This window comes from Arabidopsis lyrata (assembly GCF_000004255.2).
Source record: "Arabidopsis lyrata subsp. lyrata unplaced genomic scaffold ARALYscaffold_1, whole genome shotgun sequence".
Classification (NCBI taxonomy): domain Eukaryota; kingdom Viridiplantae; phylum Streptophyta; class Magnoliopsida; order Brassicales; family Brassicaceae; genus Arabidopsis; species Arabidopsis lyrata.
The window spans coordinates 28,822,371-28,840,520 of NW_003302555.1; the positions used below are offsets into that span (position 1 = coordinate 28,822,371).

The following is an 18,150-nucleotide window of genomic DNA, read 5'->3' on the forward strand; positions in this document are numbered from 1 at the left end:
CGATAGACAGTTTTCGACAATATTTCGATATGATTCACATTAAGTTTCAAAAACTTGTATAGTTCGATTTCGGTGTGTTATCCATATAACTAAAATTGTTGGACAGCTTTCATTGAAAATATATACAAAGAATTAAAAAAATTACTAAATATATTATGTTGTCTCATACTCTCATGTTTATGACTTATGAGTAATTGAGTATCAACGTGGATGAAAGTGGTCGCTTCTTCCTCCTCGGAAATCAAAATAATCGCATGTTCATACAAATCAAGGAAATTATATTCTAAAATGATAGTATAAATATTATCGAAATAATTTACAAATATTGTAAAGAGCTACTTATTTTATAAACATATGATACAAAAGTGGGCCTAAGAAAGTTTGAAAATGTACCACTCAACTAATTAATGCATACAGCCAAGCAAGTAAAACATTTTAGAAAGACAAAAATAACTACTTTTAAACACATTCTATAGTTTTTCATCTCAAAACTCAACAATATAAACCCTATTGCACCATCTTCTATTTCCTCACAAACAACAACATTGTTAAAAATAATGGCACCAATCAAAGATTTCATATCCAAATTCTCTGATTTCAAGAACAACAAGAAACTCATTCTCTCCTCCGCCGCGATAGCCTTATTGTTATTCGCCACCGTAGTCGGAATCGCCGCCACAACAAACCAAAACAAAAATAAAAAAATCACAACTCTATCTTCAACGTCACACGCCGTTCTTAAATCTGTTTGCAGCTCAACACTTTACCCGGAGCTCTGTTTCTCCACCGTGGCAGCCACCGGAGGAAAACAGCTGACGTCACAGAAAGAAGTCATCGAAGCGTCACTTAACCTAACAACCAAAGCCGTGAAACACAACTACTTCGCCGTCAAGAAGCTGATCGCGAAGCGAAAAGGTTTGACACCGCGTGAGGTCACGGCGCTTCACGACTGTTTGGAGACAATCGACGAGACGTTAGATGAGCTTCACGTGGCGGTGGAGGATATTCATCAGTATCCTAAACAAAAATCTCTGAGGAAACATGCCGATGATCTCAAAACACTAATTAGCTCAGCCATTACTAACCAAGGGACTTGCCTTGACGGTTTCTCTTACGACGACGCTGATAGGAAAGTTCGTAAGGTGTTATTGAAGGGCCAGGTACGTAAATATTTATAAAAGTTTAGATTATATATTATAGTGACAATTATAAACTATCAAATGATAAGAAACTTTTTTTTATCTACTTTATCTCTATAGTCAAATTTAGTTCGACTGAAAAATAAATTGCATGATTTTAAAAATGTACTAATTAAGGTTTGATTTTATTCATAGATAATTAAAAAAAAAATAACTCAACATTTCACGAATTTTGGTATTAATTCGGTTTTCAACACATGATCTCTCGGGTTATATATGCATAAAAATCACAATTCATTATTAATTTTGTGTAGCTTACTTAAGAGTTAAATCATACTAGTATTATCTTTGACATACGATTTACTCGGTGAAAAAGAGTATTGATTAATTGTTGGTCCACAATTAGAACATTAACTCTTTAAATTAAATACGTACCCAAAACATTTGTTTTACTAGGAAAAGTTTAGAATAGATGTAACAGCTTTATATTGAACGGTATCAAAACAGGTACACGTGGAGCACATGTGTAGCAACGCATTGGCAATGATCAAGAACATGACAGAAACCGACATAGCCAACTTCGAGCTAAGAGATAAGTCTTCATCCTTCACCAACAACAACAACCGCAAGCTCAAGGAGGTTACCGGTGACTTAGACAGCGAAGGATGGCCAATGTGGTTATCAGTCGGAGACAGAAGGCTTCTTCAAGGGTCAACGATCAAAGCAGACGCTACGGTAGCGGCTGACGGAAGCGGTGACTTTACGACGGTAGCGGCGGCTGTAGCTGCGGCGCCAGAGAAGAGTAACAAGAGATTTGTGATACATATAAAGGCAGGAGTTTATAGAGAGAATGTGGAAGTGACGAAGAAGAAGAAGAATATAATGTTTTTGGGAGATGGTCAAGGAAAAACTATTATCACCGGAAGTAGAAATGTCGTCGACGGAAGCACCACTTTCCACTCCGCTACTGTTGGTAAATACTATTCTTCTTTGGCTTTTTTTAAGGAATTAAGAAAATAAAAGGATATTTAGTCATTTGAAATTGCAAAAAGAAAATTAAATATATATAAATCAAATGATTGTGGAGAAGAGAAAAAAAGAAGATAAAGCATGGTTTTAAATTTTTAGTTGGTTACTGGCAAATTATCAGAATGACAAAACAGTTTTGCAACTGTACATGTTTGATTTTTAACTAATTACACTGCAGAAGTTAAATTTATGTTATAGTCATTTAGCCATTTTTGTGAAAGACATAAGAGTTTCAATAATATTTTTTGCTAATGGTAGAATATATTTATCCCTTTTTTAGTATTTATGTTATTTGTAAAAGTACACTTTAATTAGGAGAAAATTGTTTATATTATTAAGTGCCTAGCAAATTCAACGGTTTGAATTTTCTCTTACAGCGTTATATATTGGTTTTTGGATAGACCATATATTTTTCCACTATATATCACGTACTACGATAACTTTTGGTAAACGTACACCACTAATAGCTAATAACACATAAGACATTTGTTTGTATGGAAAAAAGTAATGTAATGATGACGCATGTGTAACGTTTTGTTGGTAAATGTCTAAATGATTACGTAGAAACGATCGTAACTCATTTCTACGGTTACATAATGTTGTTTTTTATTGACTGTAGCTGCCGTCGGCGAGAATTTCCTAGCGCGTGACATCACATTCCAAAACACGGCGGGTCCCTCAAAGCATCAAGCGGTGGCTCTCCGAGTCGGGTCAGATTTTTCTGCTTTTTACCAATGCGACATGTTTGCTTACCAAGACACACTTTACGTCCATTCAAATCGTCAATTCTTTGTGAAATGTCACATTACCGGAACCGTCGATTTCATTTTCGGAAACGCAGCCGCGGTTTTACAAGATTGTGATATTAACGCACGCCGACCAAATCCTGGTCAGAAAAACATGGTTACAGCTCAAGGACGGTCTGATCCGAATCAAAACACGGGGATAGTGATTCAGAATTGTCGGATTGGTGGCACGTCGGATCTTTTGGCCGTGAAAGGAACGTTTCCGACATATCTTGGTCGTCCTTGGAAGGAGTACTCACGTACGGTGATAATGCAGTCGGATATATCCGACGTGATCCGACCCGAAGGATGGCTTGAGTGGAGCGGAAGTTTTGCGTTGGACACTCTGACTTATAGAGAGTATTTGAATAGAGGAGGAGGGGCAGGAACTACAAATAGAGTGACGTGGAAGGGCTTTAAGGTAATTACAAGTGATACAGAAGCTCAGCAATTTACGGCTGGTCAGTTTATTGGTGGTGGAGGCTGGTTAGCGTCGACCGGTTTTCCTTTCTCGTTAAGTCTTTGAAATTAAAAAAATTGAGTTATTATTAAATAAAGATTTGTGTTTCTCAAAGTTGACATAACTATTACATTAATACATTCTATATCATTAAACCGATAACCGATGTTCATGGCCTGAATAACCGGACTATACCGGGTTTATTGGGTTGATTATTTTTCATGAAATAAGATAAACCGGGAAACAAACCCAATGTTGGTGTTGTGTCACTTGTCGGCGGCATTAAAGCCCTAAAGAGATAAAGATGGGGACGCCACATGTTAGAAACGCACATGGCCATTTTAATGTTGCTAAGATAATGTTCTTTGTTTTCTTTAATTTTCTTTTTAATTTGTAGACATTTTCATGTTTTGTTTGTTTTTCCAATGTGTATACTTTAAAAATATACCAACGATCCCATAAATTGTGAAGAATGTTCGCTTTCTACGGGCCTACACTACGGTTTAAATAGTCTCCGACTTTGACATATACATAAAAACTTTTTTTTGTCTTTAAACCAAATTACATTATAATGAAGTTGATTAATCAAAATAATTACAACGTAATCATGAATCTTCACATGCAAATAGATCACGCACATTCACACACCAAGAAGTCCACTATGGAACAAGCGCGTCACGTTCATAGATTCACATTACTTAATCCCACTTAAAAAGACAACAACAACATGTCTTCTCTAACATAAACAACAAACAGAACATAAACAACAAACCCCAAAAAAATCTTAGCAATAAACACATAAACCAGAAAAAAGTAGCTTTGCTTTAAACCTTCTTTTGTGGGATTAATGGATTCTGTGAACTCCTTCAAAGGATATGGAAAAGTTAACGAAGCTGAAGATTTAGCATTGAAGAAAAAAACAAGAAAACGTCTACTTCTACTATCCATCTCCGTCGTAGTTCTTGTCGCCGTAATAATCGCCGCCGTAGTCGCCACCGTCGTTCACAAAAAGAATAACGAGTCAACACCGAGTTCACCTCCCGAGTTAACACCATCCACTTCACTCAAAGCCATTTGCAGCGTAACTCGTTTCCCTGAGTCTTGCATTTCAAGTATCTCAAAGCTTCCATCTTCCAACACATCAGATCCAGAGACTCTGTTTAAGCTCTCATTGAAAGTAATCATCGATGAGCTCGATTCGATTTCCGATTTACCGGAAAAGCTATCGAAAGAGACAGAAGACGAAAGAATCAAATCTGCGTTAAGGGTTTGTGGAGATCTGATCGAAGATGCTTTAGATCGACTCAACGACACTGTTTCCGCCATTGATGACGAAGGAAAGAAGAAAACTTTGTCATCTTCCAAAATCGAAGATCTCAAAACTTGGCTAAGCGCAACGGTAACAGATCACGACACGTGTTTCGATACATTAGACGAGTTAAAACAGAACAAAACAGAGTATGCGAACTCGACGATCACTCAGAATCTGAAATCGGCAATGAGTAGATCAACAGAGTTCACTAGCAACAGTCTTGCAATAGTATCGAAGATTCTTGCTGCGTTAAGCGATTTAGGGATTCCGATTCACAGGAGAAGAAGACTGATGAGTCATCATCAGCAAAGTGTGGATTTTAAGGAATGGGCACGACGGAGGTTGTTGCAGACGGAGAGTTTGAAGCCTGATGTGACGGTAGCGAGTGATGGAAGCGGTGATGTGTTGACGGTGAATGAAGCGGTGGCGAGGGTGCCGAAGAAGAGTTTGAAGATGTTTGTGATATATGTGAAGAGTGGAACTTATAAAGAGAATGTTGTGATGGATAAGAGTAAATGGAATGTTATGATTTACGGTGACGGTAAAGGAAAGACCATTATTTCCGGCGGCAAGAACTTCGTCGACGGGACTCCTACTTACGAAACGGCGACGTTTGGTAAGTCGTCTTCTTCCCTTGCTGCTTATTTTTTGGTCTAGCCAATTGCTATTATTGAGTTCTTAAGATTAGTGGAGAGGTCAAAATTTGATTTGATTTAGGTAAGAACAAAAAGACCTGACATTGTTACATAGTTTACCCATTTAGCTATGGTTGTTAAATTTTACTTTTGATGCAGCTATACAAGGCAAAGGATTTATAATGAAGGATATCGGAATCATAAACACCGCCGGCGCAACGAAACATCAGGCGGTAGCATTCCGATCAGGGTCCGATTTTTCAGTCTATTACCAATGTTCCTTCGACGGTTTTCAAGACACTCTTTACCCTCACTCCAACCGGCAATTCTACCGTGACTGCGACGTTACCGGAACAATTGACTTCATTTTCGGAAGCGCCGCAGTCGTTTTCCAAGGCTGCAAAATCATGCCACGACAGCCTCTTCCTAATCAATTCAACACCATAACCGCTCAGGGCAAAAAAGATCCGAACCAAAACTCAGGGATGTCGATCCAGCGATGCACTATCTCTGCAAACGGCAATGTGATTGCTCCCACGTATCTTGGCCGGCCGTGGAAGGATTTTTCCACGACTGTAATTATGGAAACTGAGATTGGACCGGTGGTTAGACCGTCCGGGTGGATGTCATGGGTTTCCGGAGTTGATCCGCCAGCAAGTATTGTGTACGGAGAGTATAAGAATACGGGTCCAGGGTCGGATGTAACCAAGAGAGTTAAATGGGCCGGATATAAATCAGTTATGTCGGACGCTGAGGCTGCGAAGTTTACGGTGGCCACGCTTTTACATGGAGGTGATTGGATACCGGCGACAGGAGTGACGCATCAACTATCTTAATTTAGTGACAATATAATTGCATTTGTGGATTTTTTTTAAACACCCAGTTGCGTTCTACTTCATATTTATTTGACACTATTGTATGATCTGTATTTTTTCCAACTTAGATGTATTTTGTGTAATCCCTAATACGATATCTTCTTTCTTGCTATGGAATTACCACAGCAACTCTCCTTTTGTACCTCACACTTTGAACTCGAATTGTGAACACAACGATGCTACTATTACAAACCACTAATCACCTACAGGACATTGTAGGCGATGTACCTACCACAAGGGATGACAATGATTCCGATAAAATCTAATTTTCCGATGTCGATTAATTAGGAGCCGGCTCCTAAATAAAAATCTAATTCAATAATTATCTAACCACACTAAACAAGATTCACTTGTCGGGCATGAAAAATCTATCCATATAGGCCCCAAGTCAGGACAAAGCCAGGTCTAAGAGCAACTAACCAAAAGTGGTAGGAAAGGAAATTTTCTAATCACAAATCCGAGAGGTTATTGAATGACATGGGAGACAAACAAAAGATTCTCTTACACAACAGACTAAAAATCTGATATGAATCCTCAATCTGACAGACAAAAGTAACAAGTTTTGTGACACAAGCGGATAGGTAAATTACCCAAATTGAGATTTTTCCATCATAGACGAGCGATGACTGCTTCGACTTCTTGTGGAGTGTAGAGATGATAAGCTGGTGCTACCTTGGCAATATCCACATTATTTGGAGTCACCTAACACCAACCAATACAATTAGATTGAGCAAGAACTTCAGTGAATTTTAAGTTTTGGATTGTAAAATTTGTACCTTTTCTTCCATAACTTGCTTGAGGATCGATACAGCAATCGTCTCAGCTTCTTGTAGAGATAAATCCTGCAACAAGTTAATGAAACTAAAGGTTTTAATGGCAAAGCAAGTGATGCAATCAAATGATTGATTGAGAAATAATTGGAAAAAGGTTCAAGTTACTTTGTTGAATTGCTCTTGGAGAGAGCTATCAGCTCCTTCCGAGCCTGAACCAATTGCCTTTGCATTGCACTGCCAGAATGTTCCTGAAGGATCTGTGTAGTACCTGCAACAAGACGGAGTCATTTACAATACCATCAACTAACTTCCTCACAAGACACAAGTTAAACATACCAGTAGAAGAAAACTATAAGAACTTACAAGCTTGGTCCGTTTTCATCATGACCAGCAATGAGAAGTGATACTCCAAATGGACGAGACTGTAGTAACATTGATGAAAAAGAGAATCAGTACTCACTACTCATGTCCCAAATGAGTATATATATATATCAACTAACGACTAAAACATGGATTTCCAAATATCACTGTTTAGTTACGCTAATCACTGAATTCGTTCAATCATAAAGCTTACGTCGAGCGACGTAAAAGCAACTAAAGATTCCAATTTCGATTATTACCATTGATTCTTCCTCTCCTTCACCAAACCGTAAAGCCAGATCACACAGTGCTTGTGTTGTGGACTCTACAGTCATTGGTTCACCATACGAGAATCTATGGTTCTGTACAAGAGCAAAAAAGCCGTCAATAACACATAAAAGGTCTTTTGAAGCTATACGAAAAGAACCAAGAAACAGAAACCTCACTTGAGTCTCAACTCTAGCATGCTCAACAAGTGTACGCGCATCAGCAATTAAACCGCTCATAGCACAACCAATATGGTCATCAATTTCCATAATCTTCTCCACACTGCTCGGTTCCTGGGGGAAAAAGAAAAATCATTTAACATAGACTGAGAAAGCTAATATCACCATAACTAACATAGAACCAAGCTAATTCAATGTTAGCAAGTAAACCAGCAATGGCGAAGTGATACGCTTCTCGACAGCAAGCACAACTCCTTCTTTTGTCTTTACTCCAATTGCAGTAGAACCAAGCTGCAACAAAATTCCAAAACTCATCAGAGTCTCAAGATATAATCCAAACCACATCGATTAAACATGGAAATGTGAGCTAAAATTTGTGCAATAAGCTAAAGCAATCAAAGAAAACCCTAAATCATAACCCTTTCTTCAAATTTCTCGATTTCCAAAAAGAAAGTAACAAATTGAGGAATCGAGAAGTTACCTTGATAGCTTCAATGGCATATTCCACTTGAAATAGCCTTCCTTCTGGAGAAAAAGTGTTGACTCCTCTGTCATACTCAGTTCTTCGCACAACAAAATCAGAAACCACATATAAGCAACAACAAACGATTCAAGTAAAGGACGAAACTTTCAGTGAACCCAGAAGCGGAATAAGAAGAAGAGGAAGATAGAGATACCTAGTGAGAAACATCTTCTTCTTCTTTTGCGATTTCGATCTGCGAAACCTCTAAGTCCTTCGCACAACGGAATCAAAACCCTAGAAAAACAAACGGATCTAAATGAATCCAGAAACTCAGAAACAAAGGAAAATCATCTCAATGAACTATTTGAGAGTAGAGAAACAAACCAGCTGATTGATCTGGAAATCGAAGAAGAGACTCTTCTTTTGGCTTCTGAAGACGCACTTCTTGAAGAACAAGTTAGATTGATTCGAAACGCAGCGTTTAATAATGGGCTTAACTATCTTAAGACTGGGCCATAATAAGGCCTTTGTTTTGATCGGTACTCATATTTTCACCATTTGTACTGAAAAATGAAAATTACTAGATTTTACTCCGCGGTACACCGCGAATCGATTTTTTAACTAAAAAATTAAATTTTAAATTGTATTTTTTAATATTTTTTATTTTGTTAAGTGTTTAAGATTGTATAATTGTATTTTGATTGTTAATTTTAAGATGGGAGACTCACAAAAATGCCCCTTTTTCAATACCCCTTTTCAAAAATGCCTCATTTGAATGTCCATTTTTAAAAATACCCCTTTTATGTACAAAATGACTAAATTACCCTTCTTTTAATAAAAGATATCATAAATATATAAGGAAATATAACAAAATTAGGTCCACAAAATACAAAATATTTTTGGCGAGAAAAGTGATCCCCCAATTTTTCCCGCCAAAACACTTGTAAAAATTTGTAAAACCTTTAAAATACCTTGTAAAATTTTCCCGTAAAATTTTTTCCCGCCAAAAAATTTTCCGGCCAAAAATTTTTTTTGCGGGAAAAGTGATTTCGCAAATTTTTTGGCGTTAAATTTTTGGCGGGAAAAATTTACAAGGTATTTTAAAGGGTTTTTACAGGGTATTTATAAGGTTTTACAATGTATTTTAAAAGGTTTTACAACGTATTTATAAAGTATTTATAAGATATTTTAAGATTTTACAAGCTATTTTATAAGGTTTTACAAGTTATAAGGTTTTACAAGTTTTTTATAAGGTTTTACAAGTTATAAATACCTTATAAAACCTTATAAGTACCTTGTAAAACCTTTTAAAATACATTGTAAAACCTTAAAAACACTTGTAAATACTCCGTAAAACCTTTAAAATACTTTGTAAATTTTTCCCGCCAAAAAAATTTCGGCAAAAAAAATTTTTTGGCGGGAAAAATTTTTACGGGAAAATTTTACAAGGTATTTTAAAGGTTTTTACAAGTGTTTTGGCGGGAAAATTGCGGGATCACTTTTCCCGCCAAAAAATATTTTGTATTTTGTGGACCTAATTTTGTTTCAAATAAGGGTAAAATGGTCATTAAAAATTAAAAGAGGGCAAACTTAAAAATGGACTCTCAAAAGGGGCATTTTTGAAAAGAGGTATTGAAAAAGGGGCATTTTTAACAATTTCTCTTTTAAGATTGTTAATTTTAAGATTTCATCCGTGATATTAATATCGTCCCGTATTAATATCGATCCAAACCCGTCCCGCTATATAACCCCGTCCCATGAAATTAAACATCATTTTGTTATTTTTAATAATATTTTATTTAGTAGACATATAATTCGAGTCAATTTAAAAGTTCGTTTTTATATATATATTTTTAAATTTTAGTTAATAATAATTAATTCTATATAATGATTTCTGAATTAATTGCGTATGACCGACGGTCAAAATTGAAGATTAAAAACCGGATTAAGATTTGAATGAACACGATTAAATGTAGGGATTGTTGAGATCTTTTAAGAAAATCGAATTGAATATGGATGTAATTGTGGCAAGAATTAGTTATGTTTAATATATTAAGTTAAGATTTTTGAAAATGATTTTTTATGTTAATATCTTTGATTTAATTTTGAAAATCTAAATAATTAATGTCAATGACATTTGATCGTAAATAAGTTGGAACTTCAGGATTTATTTCATAGATGTCTCCAAAAATGTATATATAGATGACACAAATATAGGACTGGAATTTGAACATGTCCAATTTATCTCAATGTTAGAAGTTAATAAGAGCATCTCCATCCATCAGACACTGTGTGGGTGTCTCAAAAATACTATTTTAATCAATTTATAATAAATAAGTTATTTATTTAAATTATAAATTATAAAAAAAGAATTTGATCAATAATAAAAGGACAAGTGGAGACACAGTTTCTCAAACCAAAAACTGTGTCTACACTCTCTCCTACTTTTTTATTATTTTCTATTTTTTAATTTTGAGACATTCCTCCAGACATTACTGTTGGAGATGCTCTAAGTGTAACCATAAAAGAAAAAGACAAAAATTGACAGTCCAGATTATTATTTTTTGCTGTACTCAAATAAATGTTTTTTTTTAATAATTAGTTTAGTGAATGAAACCAAACAGAAAAGAACAAAATAATTGAAAGAGTGTTGTCTCGTAAAAAGTATGGGGACGATGAAAAGCTGTGACTTGTTGCGAGACTTCTACTCCTTCCAGACGCAAAAGTTTGTCTTTGGTCAGTCTCTTATTTCTCTATGATGATGAACACTTTTGCATGATAACAACTATTCGAATTTAGTTACCAAAAGACAACAAGAACAAAACTCCATAATCTATTAAAGGGAATAGTCTTCACTAGTGTTCGTGTTTTTTTTGTACCAATTTTAGAACTCCACAACAACAAAAATTCATAATTTTTATTCGGCTTGGTTTGTTGTAGTACAATTATGTTACCACTTACGACTCAAGTTCAAACCACAAAATTACAATTCTATGTTCAACAAATTATTTGGTTACATGACTTGTTCAGTGAAGAGACGTCTACTGCTTAGCCGTGGTACCTTTTGTATTCTCTTCGGTATAGGTGATTGTCGTGGATCCTCTATTTTTTTATTAGGTTGTAATCGGTTTAACCAAAGTTATCAATATATTGAATCATTCAGTCGGAAAAAAAAAAAAAAAAATTTCAGTGATTCGTTATTTCATATCGGCTTTTTTTTCTTGCATAAACATAAACGAACATACATGTTGATAATTCTAAACACATAAACAGTAATTTCTTGTGTTTGTTTATGTGTATTTTACTCTCTTTTTTAGTTTTCTTTTACTTTAACTCTGCTTTAATGATAAGTATTATTGCAAGGTAAACAACCGCATGAGCTACGGCCGGTAACCAAATAGCCACGGCGGTTTGTCAACTTCCTCGCCGTCTCGGCCGCTTTATGCATCTGCTCAACGTGTTGTTGCCTCGCCGTAGCTCTCCAATCTTCTGCTCTGCGGTGCACCATATCCATTCTCTTCATCAATTTCTCCTCCAAATTTGATCTCATCTTCTGTATTTTTACCTACAACAATAATTACCACCCCAAAAATCACATTAATTCTTGCAAAATTCATCACTCAACTACATGTATAGACTGCTATGATTATATAGCTAGATAATTTATGATCAATAATTAAATATTAGTCTCCCATTTCACAAGAGAGGAAATTACTAATCTTTTCACATGGGACTTGCACAAATTACGAGTACAACTATCATGTAGCTACTACATAACCACCAAAAAAACGCAGACACTAATTCTTGAAAATTAATCATTTCAATTAGTATGATAGATGATGAATAATACTATAATCTAAGACTCCAATTTCCCAAGAGAGTAAAATCAATCTTTTCACATGGGACTTGCACAAATTACAAGTACACAACTACAAAGATGTCATCCCAATTTTAAAATTAGAAACTCAAAGACTAGTCAATGAAACTAAGTAAGGACTTCGAACATTACTCTAAAATTGGCGCGTGGCTCCACAAATCCGTTAGAACAGAACAAAATCCGTATTTTTATACAGTATAATCTCAAAAACATACGTATACACATACATACCTCAAGTTTTCTGGATTGAGCTTCTGCTTTAGCGTTTTCAAGATTAACCCATGCCTGGATTTTGGCTTCTTCTCTTTGATACCTTCAAAAAATTTCAATTTTTTTAATTCACACAAAACTCAGTTCTTGATTTTTTCATAATTTCATCAAGATTTAAAGTTTATACCTTTGACAAAACTTGATCTTGTCGTCTTCATCATCCCATAAAGGAGCTTTAGATTCAGAAACACTTCTCCTTAACTCACTCTCCATATCGAAATGTCTTAAACTCTTCGATATCTCTTCTTCTTCTTCTTCCCTCGAGTTCCAGTGACTCGTCACCGAGTTACAATAGTGACTCGCTGTTGACCCACTGAGTCTAAGCTTGTCTGCGAACTCGGATATATCTATAACGTTTTTAGTTTCCGTTAACGGACCAGACAGTTGCGAAGGCGTGTTGTGTCTCGCCGGAGAGGAACTTTTAAACGGCGTGTGACATCTTGAAGTTGTTACACTTCCGATTGGTGTCATCTCTGTTCCCATGTCTCTGTGTTGAACTTGAGCTTCCTCGTACCGGAGAAACTTGTCGGAATCTTTGAATATAAACCCTTCCGTTGATGGAAGAATCTGTGGAACTTCGTTTGCTAACTTATCTAAAAGAACACAGAATCAAAAATGTAACTTTTAATTCATTAAAAAGATAAAAACTTTTCAAGATTCTACTAAAAAGGTTTCATCTTTTTTTTTCTACCTTTAAGGATAAGATCTTGTGGAGATAATGAGACAGATCCATGGAAACATTCTTCCGTAACCCTAGATTTCTCTGAATAAACAACTTCCACCTGCAAAATCCCAAAAGCCCATTCTTGATTTCAATTTTACTGCTACATTCTCATTTAAAGATTCGAACTTTTATCATATTCCAAAATGTTCTTGGAGAAGCAAACCTGGTGTTTGAACCCATCAAATTGGGTGTTTTTGAGGGAATGTGCTGGAGAATCATGACCGGAGGAAGTGACCCATTTCTCAGCATCAATCCATTTAGAAGGAAAGTTTCTTCTTCTACCAGAGACATTGCTACTGAAACTGAAGACTCCTCTACCTGGAGTACAAGGAGACTCCATTAACATCAATCTTCTCTGTCCATTGCTTCTTCCTTCTCCAATGCTCTTTTGCGATGAGACACTTGGTCTTCTCTCGTTTAACATCTCACTGCTGCTGCTACTGCTACTGCTTTGGTTTGATGAAATTGGCAGTGACTTTATGAAATCTGTAGTTTCCTTTAGGTTGATTCTGTTTGCAAGTGAATCTTCTCCAAATGGATTTGTGCTAACATTTGAGGTTTTCTCCTCAAAATCAACAAACAAAGAGAGATTTAACAACAATAATTAAAAAGAATATACTTTCTGAGCTGTGTAATCAAAAGACATTGTTTTCTTTTACCATCTTAGGAGGAAACAGAAGCTGAGTTTGGAGATGGAGCTTGGTGTTGCTGTTTCTTGTGATGTCCATAGAGTTTTCTTTTGTTTTGTTTCTACTACTGTTGGTTTATTTTGGTTTAGTTGTTGTCTGCATCTGATTTTGTTGTTGTTATATTGGTTTTAGAAGAGTGATGGAAAGAGAAGTTGTAGGAAAATGGCATTAGCTTTTTAGATATCTATAGAAGGAAAAAGGCTTGACCAGTTTTTCAGAGTAGACCATTGTCTAAAGGGTACTAGTTTCATGAAATAGAGTACACATTTAGATTTTCATTATTCTTTATTTTGTTGTTCTATCATTTTCAACTTGTTGTTTTATACTACTCTTTAGATTCGGACTGAATCACTATGAAATGACAAAATTGTGAAAAATAAACAATGCTAAAGAAAATAACATGATAGACTCTAAGAAAAATAAATGTATATTGTTATCACTTTAATCGTGTTATCATTTCATATACACACAGTTATAAACTCGGATATAAGTCATATTTTAAAAAAATTAGCGTTGCGTTTATAAAAACAAGAATTTAACTTGTTGAGTTAACCATGCTTGGCATATTAAATTATAGGATATATCAAACTGAACTAAATAGATTTGGATTGTTATTTAGTTAGCATAAAGAATTGGAATAGGTAAGCCTTTTAACAAAAAAAAAAAAAAAAGAAGAAGAAGAATTGGAATAGGTGAAGAAGATAATAGTAGAGTAATTAGAGTAGTAGTACATAGAGTGTGGACTCTTCACTCTTGGGAGAAGTACGAATGCATCAAAAGATGAAGCTCCTGTCTCTATATTCGTTATTTCTTTGGGTCTCAATTCTCTATATTCGTATAATGAATATCATCACAATATCATATTAAGGCCCATGGGCTAAAGAATATAAAGGGCTCGTAGAGTGATCTCAGAATCAGTTTTTCTTTTTATCTGAGAAGTTCCACACCTACAAAAAAAAGTTATCCCAAGATATACGTCACATAAACACAAACAAAAAGACGTGATCCAATGATATTTATCCCCATCAAGTTTGATATTTCTGCTTTTTCTTCAGCTTAAATTCACAAGTTGTTGCGAGCCACCTTCCATGACGATGATGGATCTAACGGATTCCATGACACCAAAGACTATGTAATGCGTGAAGGAAACTGAAATCTTTAGCTTCAATAGAATTAACGCTCTTTCCAATAGATGAACTTCTTGCAAACATGAAGACATCTGACTCGTCTCGAGCTATCCAACCCAAACCCATTGGAGCATTTGCTTCTTTAAAACTGCCATCGTGGTTGCTATCTATCCATCCATTATATTAGATGAGTGGTGCCAAGTTGTATTCGTTGTAAGTTAATGTTATAGATCGTTTTGGTACTTATCTCCTAGGATATTCGCATTCGTCCATTCTTTTACATCGTCTCGTACCTTTCTCACATCGGTTAGGAGATTTGTATATATCTTGAAAATATCAAGTAATTTCTTGATTTCCAAAGTCTCCAAATAAGCCAAAAAAGGTGAAAGCAACGATTCAGCATTGTCTTCTAGGTTGCAACAAGTATAGTTTAATTGATGATATATCGGGAGGTTGGATATCCTCCAAGCAGCCAAAATACGTGACCAAGTGAAGAGGACGTGATGAATTGTCTCCCTAACTTGGCAGCATCGTTGAGCAACATGGGGTCAATGGGGTACGTATTCCTATAGAACTTCTTTTTGTGCAGTATCATGTCAAGAAACTGTCGGCATTTATCAGCAAAGATAATGCAAATGCAATGAACCGAAATCGAAGACCAATTCTAAGCCTATCAACTAATAGTTGAATTTCTATTACTATATACTATATACTATATTGTATTGTGATGTGCTGTGCATGATATATATTTCTCTAATACTCGAATCTCACACGTGACAACGACCTTTACGTGTATGTACGTGTTGAATATAATTAAGATACGTTATATAAACTTCTCTTATCTCGTACATATTCAACATGTGGATGAAGACCTTCGTATTAATATTTTTTTTCTTTTATGATACAAGGTATAAATACGAAGAAGATATCTATACTATCTATCAGTGCCAAAAATAAAAGTTTTTCAATATATGCAAATATACAATCCAATTTCTCCGGTGAAAACCATGGTGAAGATTTATCCTCACCTGGCGTTTCCGGTGGATATTGGTGTTGTAGAAGACAAGATTGTGCCCTACTTGACGAAGGAGCAAGAGAGTTTCACGATTTGGATGAAATCTTTGGTATTCCATAGCAAAGGCTGCACAGTTTTTGATTCCAAAGGAAACTTAATCTATCGAGTGGATAACTATAACTCCAAGAGTTGCAGTAATGAAGTTTATTTTATGGATTCATACGGGAAAATTTTGTTTACTTTACGTCAAAAGGTAATAAGAAACATTTCATCAATGCTTTTTCTAAGAATTATAAGTTTTTTTATTTTATTTTACTTTGTGAGTAACTTTTTGTTATGTGTATATAGAAATCGGGATTCTTCAAATCTTGGGAAGGATATAACTCAACCGGGACCAGATTTCGACTAAGTAAGATTTTCAAGATTTTGCCAAGAGATTCATCTTACAAAGTTGTAATGGGATCGCGCATAGTTGATGGTGGTAATCAACAGTCTTGTTATAAGATTGTAAACCGCAGATCCGTTTTCGCAATCAAGGATGGATCGGGAAGATTAATGGCAGAAGTTAAAAATAAACTATCGGATATTAGTGGTTTGGATCTTGGAGAAGATGTCTTGACAATGATGGTGGAGCCACAACTAGATCATTCTATAATAATGGGTATTGTTATAGCTTATAGTCTTACCAAATGTAAATTGTGATAAGTATTTGGTGAGATTGTAACTTTAATCAGGTGAATCTTAAAGGTAAGCATGTTTTAAAGCTAATTAAATGTTGGCATAAGCCCCAAATCTCTCGCTTGAAGTTGGATTTTGATGATTCCACCAAAATGCATGTGGAGAAGCTCGGCATCGTATATCCTCGATAAACATCAGAACAACAAACCTAATTCTCTTACTCATTTAATCCATTCTTCCCCCTCAAACTTCTTCTTCCATGGTGGATGAAAACCAGAATCCTAACCCTATTTTAGCTAGCTTATTACCAAACTTGAGCGCCACACCATGGAAAAGTGACCAGCGAGTGGTTGGAACATGCTCAAGCCGCCATTCATCGCTATCATGATCATTATTTGAATACGAATGTATATGTTAATAATTGTAGTGCCAATTCCACAACGTAAATCAGTTGTTTTGAAATTACTATTAGCGTCGTTTTTTTTTTAATTTGTTTTTTTAGCATCGTGTTTATGTTGACAATATCTTTTAACTAGCTGAGTTAACCATACTTGGATTATTAAACTATCGGATATATCAAACTGAATTAAATAGATTTGGATGGTAATTTAGTGAGCAGCAAGAACTGCCCTGGAACTGGTGTGATGAAGATAATAGACTAATAGTAAAGTGGTCATGGACTCTTGGGAGAAGTACGAATGCATGAAAAGATAGCAGAGATGATGATAATCATCATACGATTTTATTAAGGCCCATGGGCTATAAAATATTGTAAAGGTCAATCCATAGTGTGTTATCTCATATTTTCTCTGTGTAAGTGGTTCATATTTTCTGCCTTTACAAATTAACGAAAATTATCTAAGTTTTTTTTTTAAATTTCTTGAAATAGCCTTACAAAATTAATTTTTTTCATATTTTCTGATTTTTTTTTTTTTTTCAGGAGTTTCAGAAAAAAACCTAGTTTTCTCTCTACCTCTCCGCCGCCGAGACCAAGTCTAGATCTAGATCCCGCTTTGCCTCTCCGACGACCGGCTCCGGCCGGCGTCGCGAGAGGGCTTCTTCCCTTTCTTTCCTTTTTCGTTTCCTTCTTGTCTTTGTGTAGATTTCGTAGGCGTCTTCATTCCCCTGTCTCCGGCGGCGATACGGAGGGCTTCAACGGCAGCGACGAGTTGGTGCGGTGAAAGACATCACTGAAAGAGATCTCGGCTCTCCTTCGTTGTGGGACTGGTGATGGTTCGAAGCTCCCTGGTGTCGAATCTGGGGAGCCAACCGAGCCTCTCCGCTTCCTTTGTTCTTCCCGCCAGAATCCTGAGCCGGTCCGAGTACAGTGGGTGAGGCGAGTAGTAGGGTCTAACGGAGGTTGGGGAAGGCGTCGTGGTGCCGGTAGCCGAGATTTGAGACTCCTCTCAAAGTCGGGTTCCCGACAGCTCCCTCCAATTCTCTGGTTTCAGTCCGACCAAGAAGCAAGACAACGAGGCATACGCGATGCGGCT

At 35.9% G+C, this 18,150-nt stretch overlaps 5 protein-coding genes across 7 annotated transcripts; 3 read left to right on the forward strand and 2 right to left on the reverse strand.

Annotated features, from left to right (window-relative positions):
• Window positions 1–227: 227 nt before the first annotated feature.
• Window positions 228–3,527, forward strand: LOC9327836 (pectinesterase 2). Its single transcript, XM_002891728.2, has 3 exons — window positions 228–1,160; window positions 1,647–2,112; window positions 2,788–3,527. Exons 1-3 carry the CDS (start codon window positions 558–560, stop codon window positions 3,477–3,479), a joined length of 1,761 nt encoding a protein of 586 aa, XP_002891774.1. The 5' UTR covers window positions 228–557; the 3' UTR covers window positions 3,480–3,527.
• Window positions 3,528–4,014: 487 nt separating this feature from the next.
• Window positions 4,015–6,347, forward strand: LOC9327837 (pectinesterase 1). Its single transcript, XM_002891729.2, has 2 exons — window positions 4,015–5,341; window positions 5,520–6,347. The coding sequence occupies exons 1-2, from the start codon at window positions 4,261–4,263 to the stop codon at window positions 6,194–6,196; spliced, it is 1,758 nt and encodes a 585-aa protein (XP_002891775.1). The 5' UTR covers window positions 4,015–4,260; the 3' UTR covers window positions 6,197–6,347.
• Window positions 6,348–6,661: 314 nt separating this feature from the next.
• Window positions 6,662–8,767, reverse strand: LOC9327838 (proteasome subunit alpha type-5-A). Of its 2 annotated transcripts, XM_002894421.2 has the most exons (10): window positions 8,662–8,767; window positions 8,492–8,571; window positions 8,296–8,377; window positions 8,025–8,105; window positions 7,815–7,928; window positions 7,629–7,730; window positions 7,372–7,430; window positions 7,174–7,276; window positions 7,012–7,077; window positions 6,662–6,937 (listed from the first exon to the last, which is right to left on the reverse strand). In XM_002894421.2, the coding sequence occupies exons 2-10, from the start codon at window positions 8,503–8,505 to the stop codon at window positions 6,845–6,847; spliced, it is 714 nt and encodes a 237-aa protein (XP_002894467.1). In that variant the 5' UTR covers window positions 8,506–8,571; window positions 8,662–8,767; the 3' UTR covers window positions 6,662–6,844. The 2 variants fall into 2 exon arrangements, with proteins under 2 accessions (XP_002894467.1, XP_020867403.1); XM_021011744.1 differs by having other exon boundaries at window positions 7,629–7,928; window positions 8,662–8,760.
• Window positions 8,768–11,470: 2,703 nt separating this feature from the next.
• LOC9330529 lies at window positions 11,471–14,116 on the reverse strand. 2 transcript variants are annotated; one of them, XM_021010666.1, is made up of 6 exons: window positions 13,808–14,116; window positions 13,312–13,710; window positions 13,116–13,206; window positions 12,552–13,017; window positions 12,386–12,467; window positions 11,471–11,842 (listed from the first exon to the last, which is right to left on the reverse strand). In XM_021010666.1, the coding sequence occupies exons 1-6, from the start codon at window positions 13,874–13,876 to the stop codon at window positions 11,618–11,620; spliced, it is 1,332 nt and encodes a 443-aa protein (XP_020866325.1). In that variant the 5' UTR covers window positions 13,877–14,116; the 3' UTR covers window positions 11,471–11,617. The 2 variants fall into 2 exon arrangements, with proteins under 2 accessions (XP_020866325.1, XP_020866324.1); XM_021010665.1 differs by having other exon boundaries at window positions 13,312–13,713.
• A 1,710-nt stretch (window positions 14,117–15,826) lies between these two features.
• Window positions 15,827–16,771, forward strand: LOC9330530 (protein LURP-one-related 2). Its single transcript, XM_002891730.2, has 2 exons — window positions 15,827–16,232; window positions 16,328–16,771. Exons 1-2 carry the CDS (start codon window positions 15,936–15,938, stop codon window positions 16,679–16,681), a joined length of 651 nt encoding a protein of 216 aa, XP_002891776.1. The 5' UTR covers window positions 15,827–15,935; the 3' UTR covers window positions 16,682–16,771.
• The last annotated feature ends 1,379 nt before the right edge of the window (window positions 16,772–18,150 follow it).

What these genes read in the sequence shown, in the direction of transcription:
- LOC9330530 (XM_002891730.2), top strand. Translation starts at nt 15,936, where the DNA reads ATGCAAATATACAATCCAATTTCTCCGGTGAAAACCATGGTGAAGATT. An exon ending in TGTTTACTTTACGTCAAAAG is followed by an intron (nt 16,233 to 16,327) that starts GTAATAAGAAAC and finishes ATGTGTATATAG; the next exon opens with AAATCGGGATTCTTCAAATC.
- LOC9327836 (XM_002891728.2), top strand. Translation starts at nt 558, where the DNA reads ATGGCACCAATCAAAGATTTCATATCCAAATTCTCTGATTTCAAGAAC. An exon ending in AGGTGTTATTGAAGGGCCAG is followed by an intron (nt 1,161 to 1,646) that starts GTACGTAAATAT and finishes GTATCAAAACAG; the next exon opens with GTACACGTGGAGCACATGTG. An exon ending in TTTCCACTCCGCTACTGTTG is followed by an intron (nt 2,113 to 2,787) that starts GTAAATACTATT and finishes TATTGACTGTAG; the next exon opens with CTGCCGTCGGCGAGAATTTC.
- LOC9330529 (XM_021010665.1), bottom strand. Translation starts at nt 13,876, where the DNA reads ATGGACATCACAAGAAACAGCAACACCAAGCTCCATCTCCAAACTCAG. An exon ending in ACAAGATCTTATCCTTAAAG is followed by an intron (nt 13,018 to 13,115) that starts GTAGAAAAAAAA and finishes GTGTTCTTTTAG; the next exon opens with ATAAGTTAGCAAACGAAGTT. An exon ending in AAGATCAAGTTTTGTCAAAG is followed by an intron (nt 12,468 to 12,551) that starts GTATAAACTTTA and finishes AATTTTTTGAAG; the next exon opens with GTATCAAAGAGAAGAAGCCA.
- LOC9327837 (XM_002891729.2), top strand. Translation starts at nt 4,261, where the DNA reads ATGGATTCTGTGAACTCCTTCAAAGGATATGGAAAAGTTAACGAAGCT. An exon ending in TTACGAAACGGCGACGTTTG is followed by an intron (nt 5,342 to 5,519) that starts GTAAGTCGTCTT and finishes CTTTTGATGCAG; the next exon opens with CTATACAAGGCAAAGGATTT.
- LOC9327838 (XM_021011744.1), bottom strand. An exon ending in GTATCACTTCGCCATTGCTG is followed by an intron (nt 7,929 to 8,024) that starts GTTTACTTGCTA and finishes TTTTTCCCCCAG; the next exon opens with GAACCGAGCAGTGTGGAGAA. An exon ending in AAGGAGAGGAAGAATCAATG is followed by an intron (nt 7,431 to 7,628) that starts GTAATAATCGAA and finishes ATGTTACTACAG; the next exon opens with TCTCGTCCATTTGGAGTATC.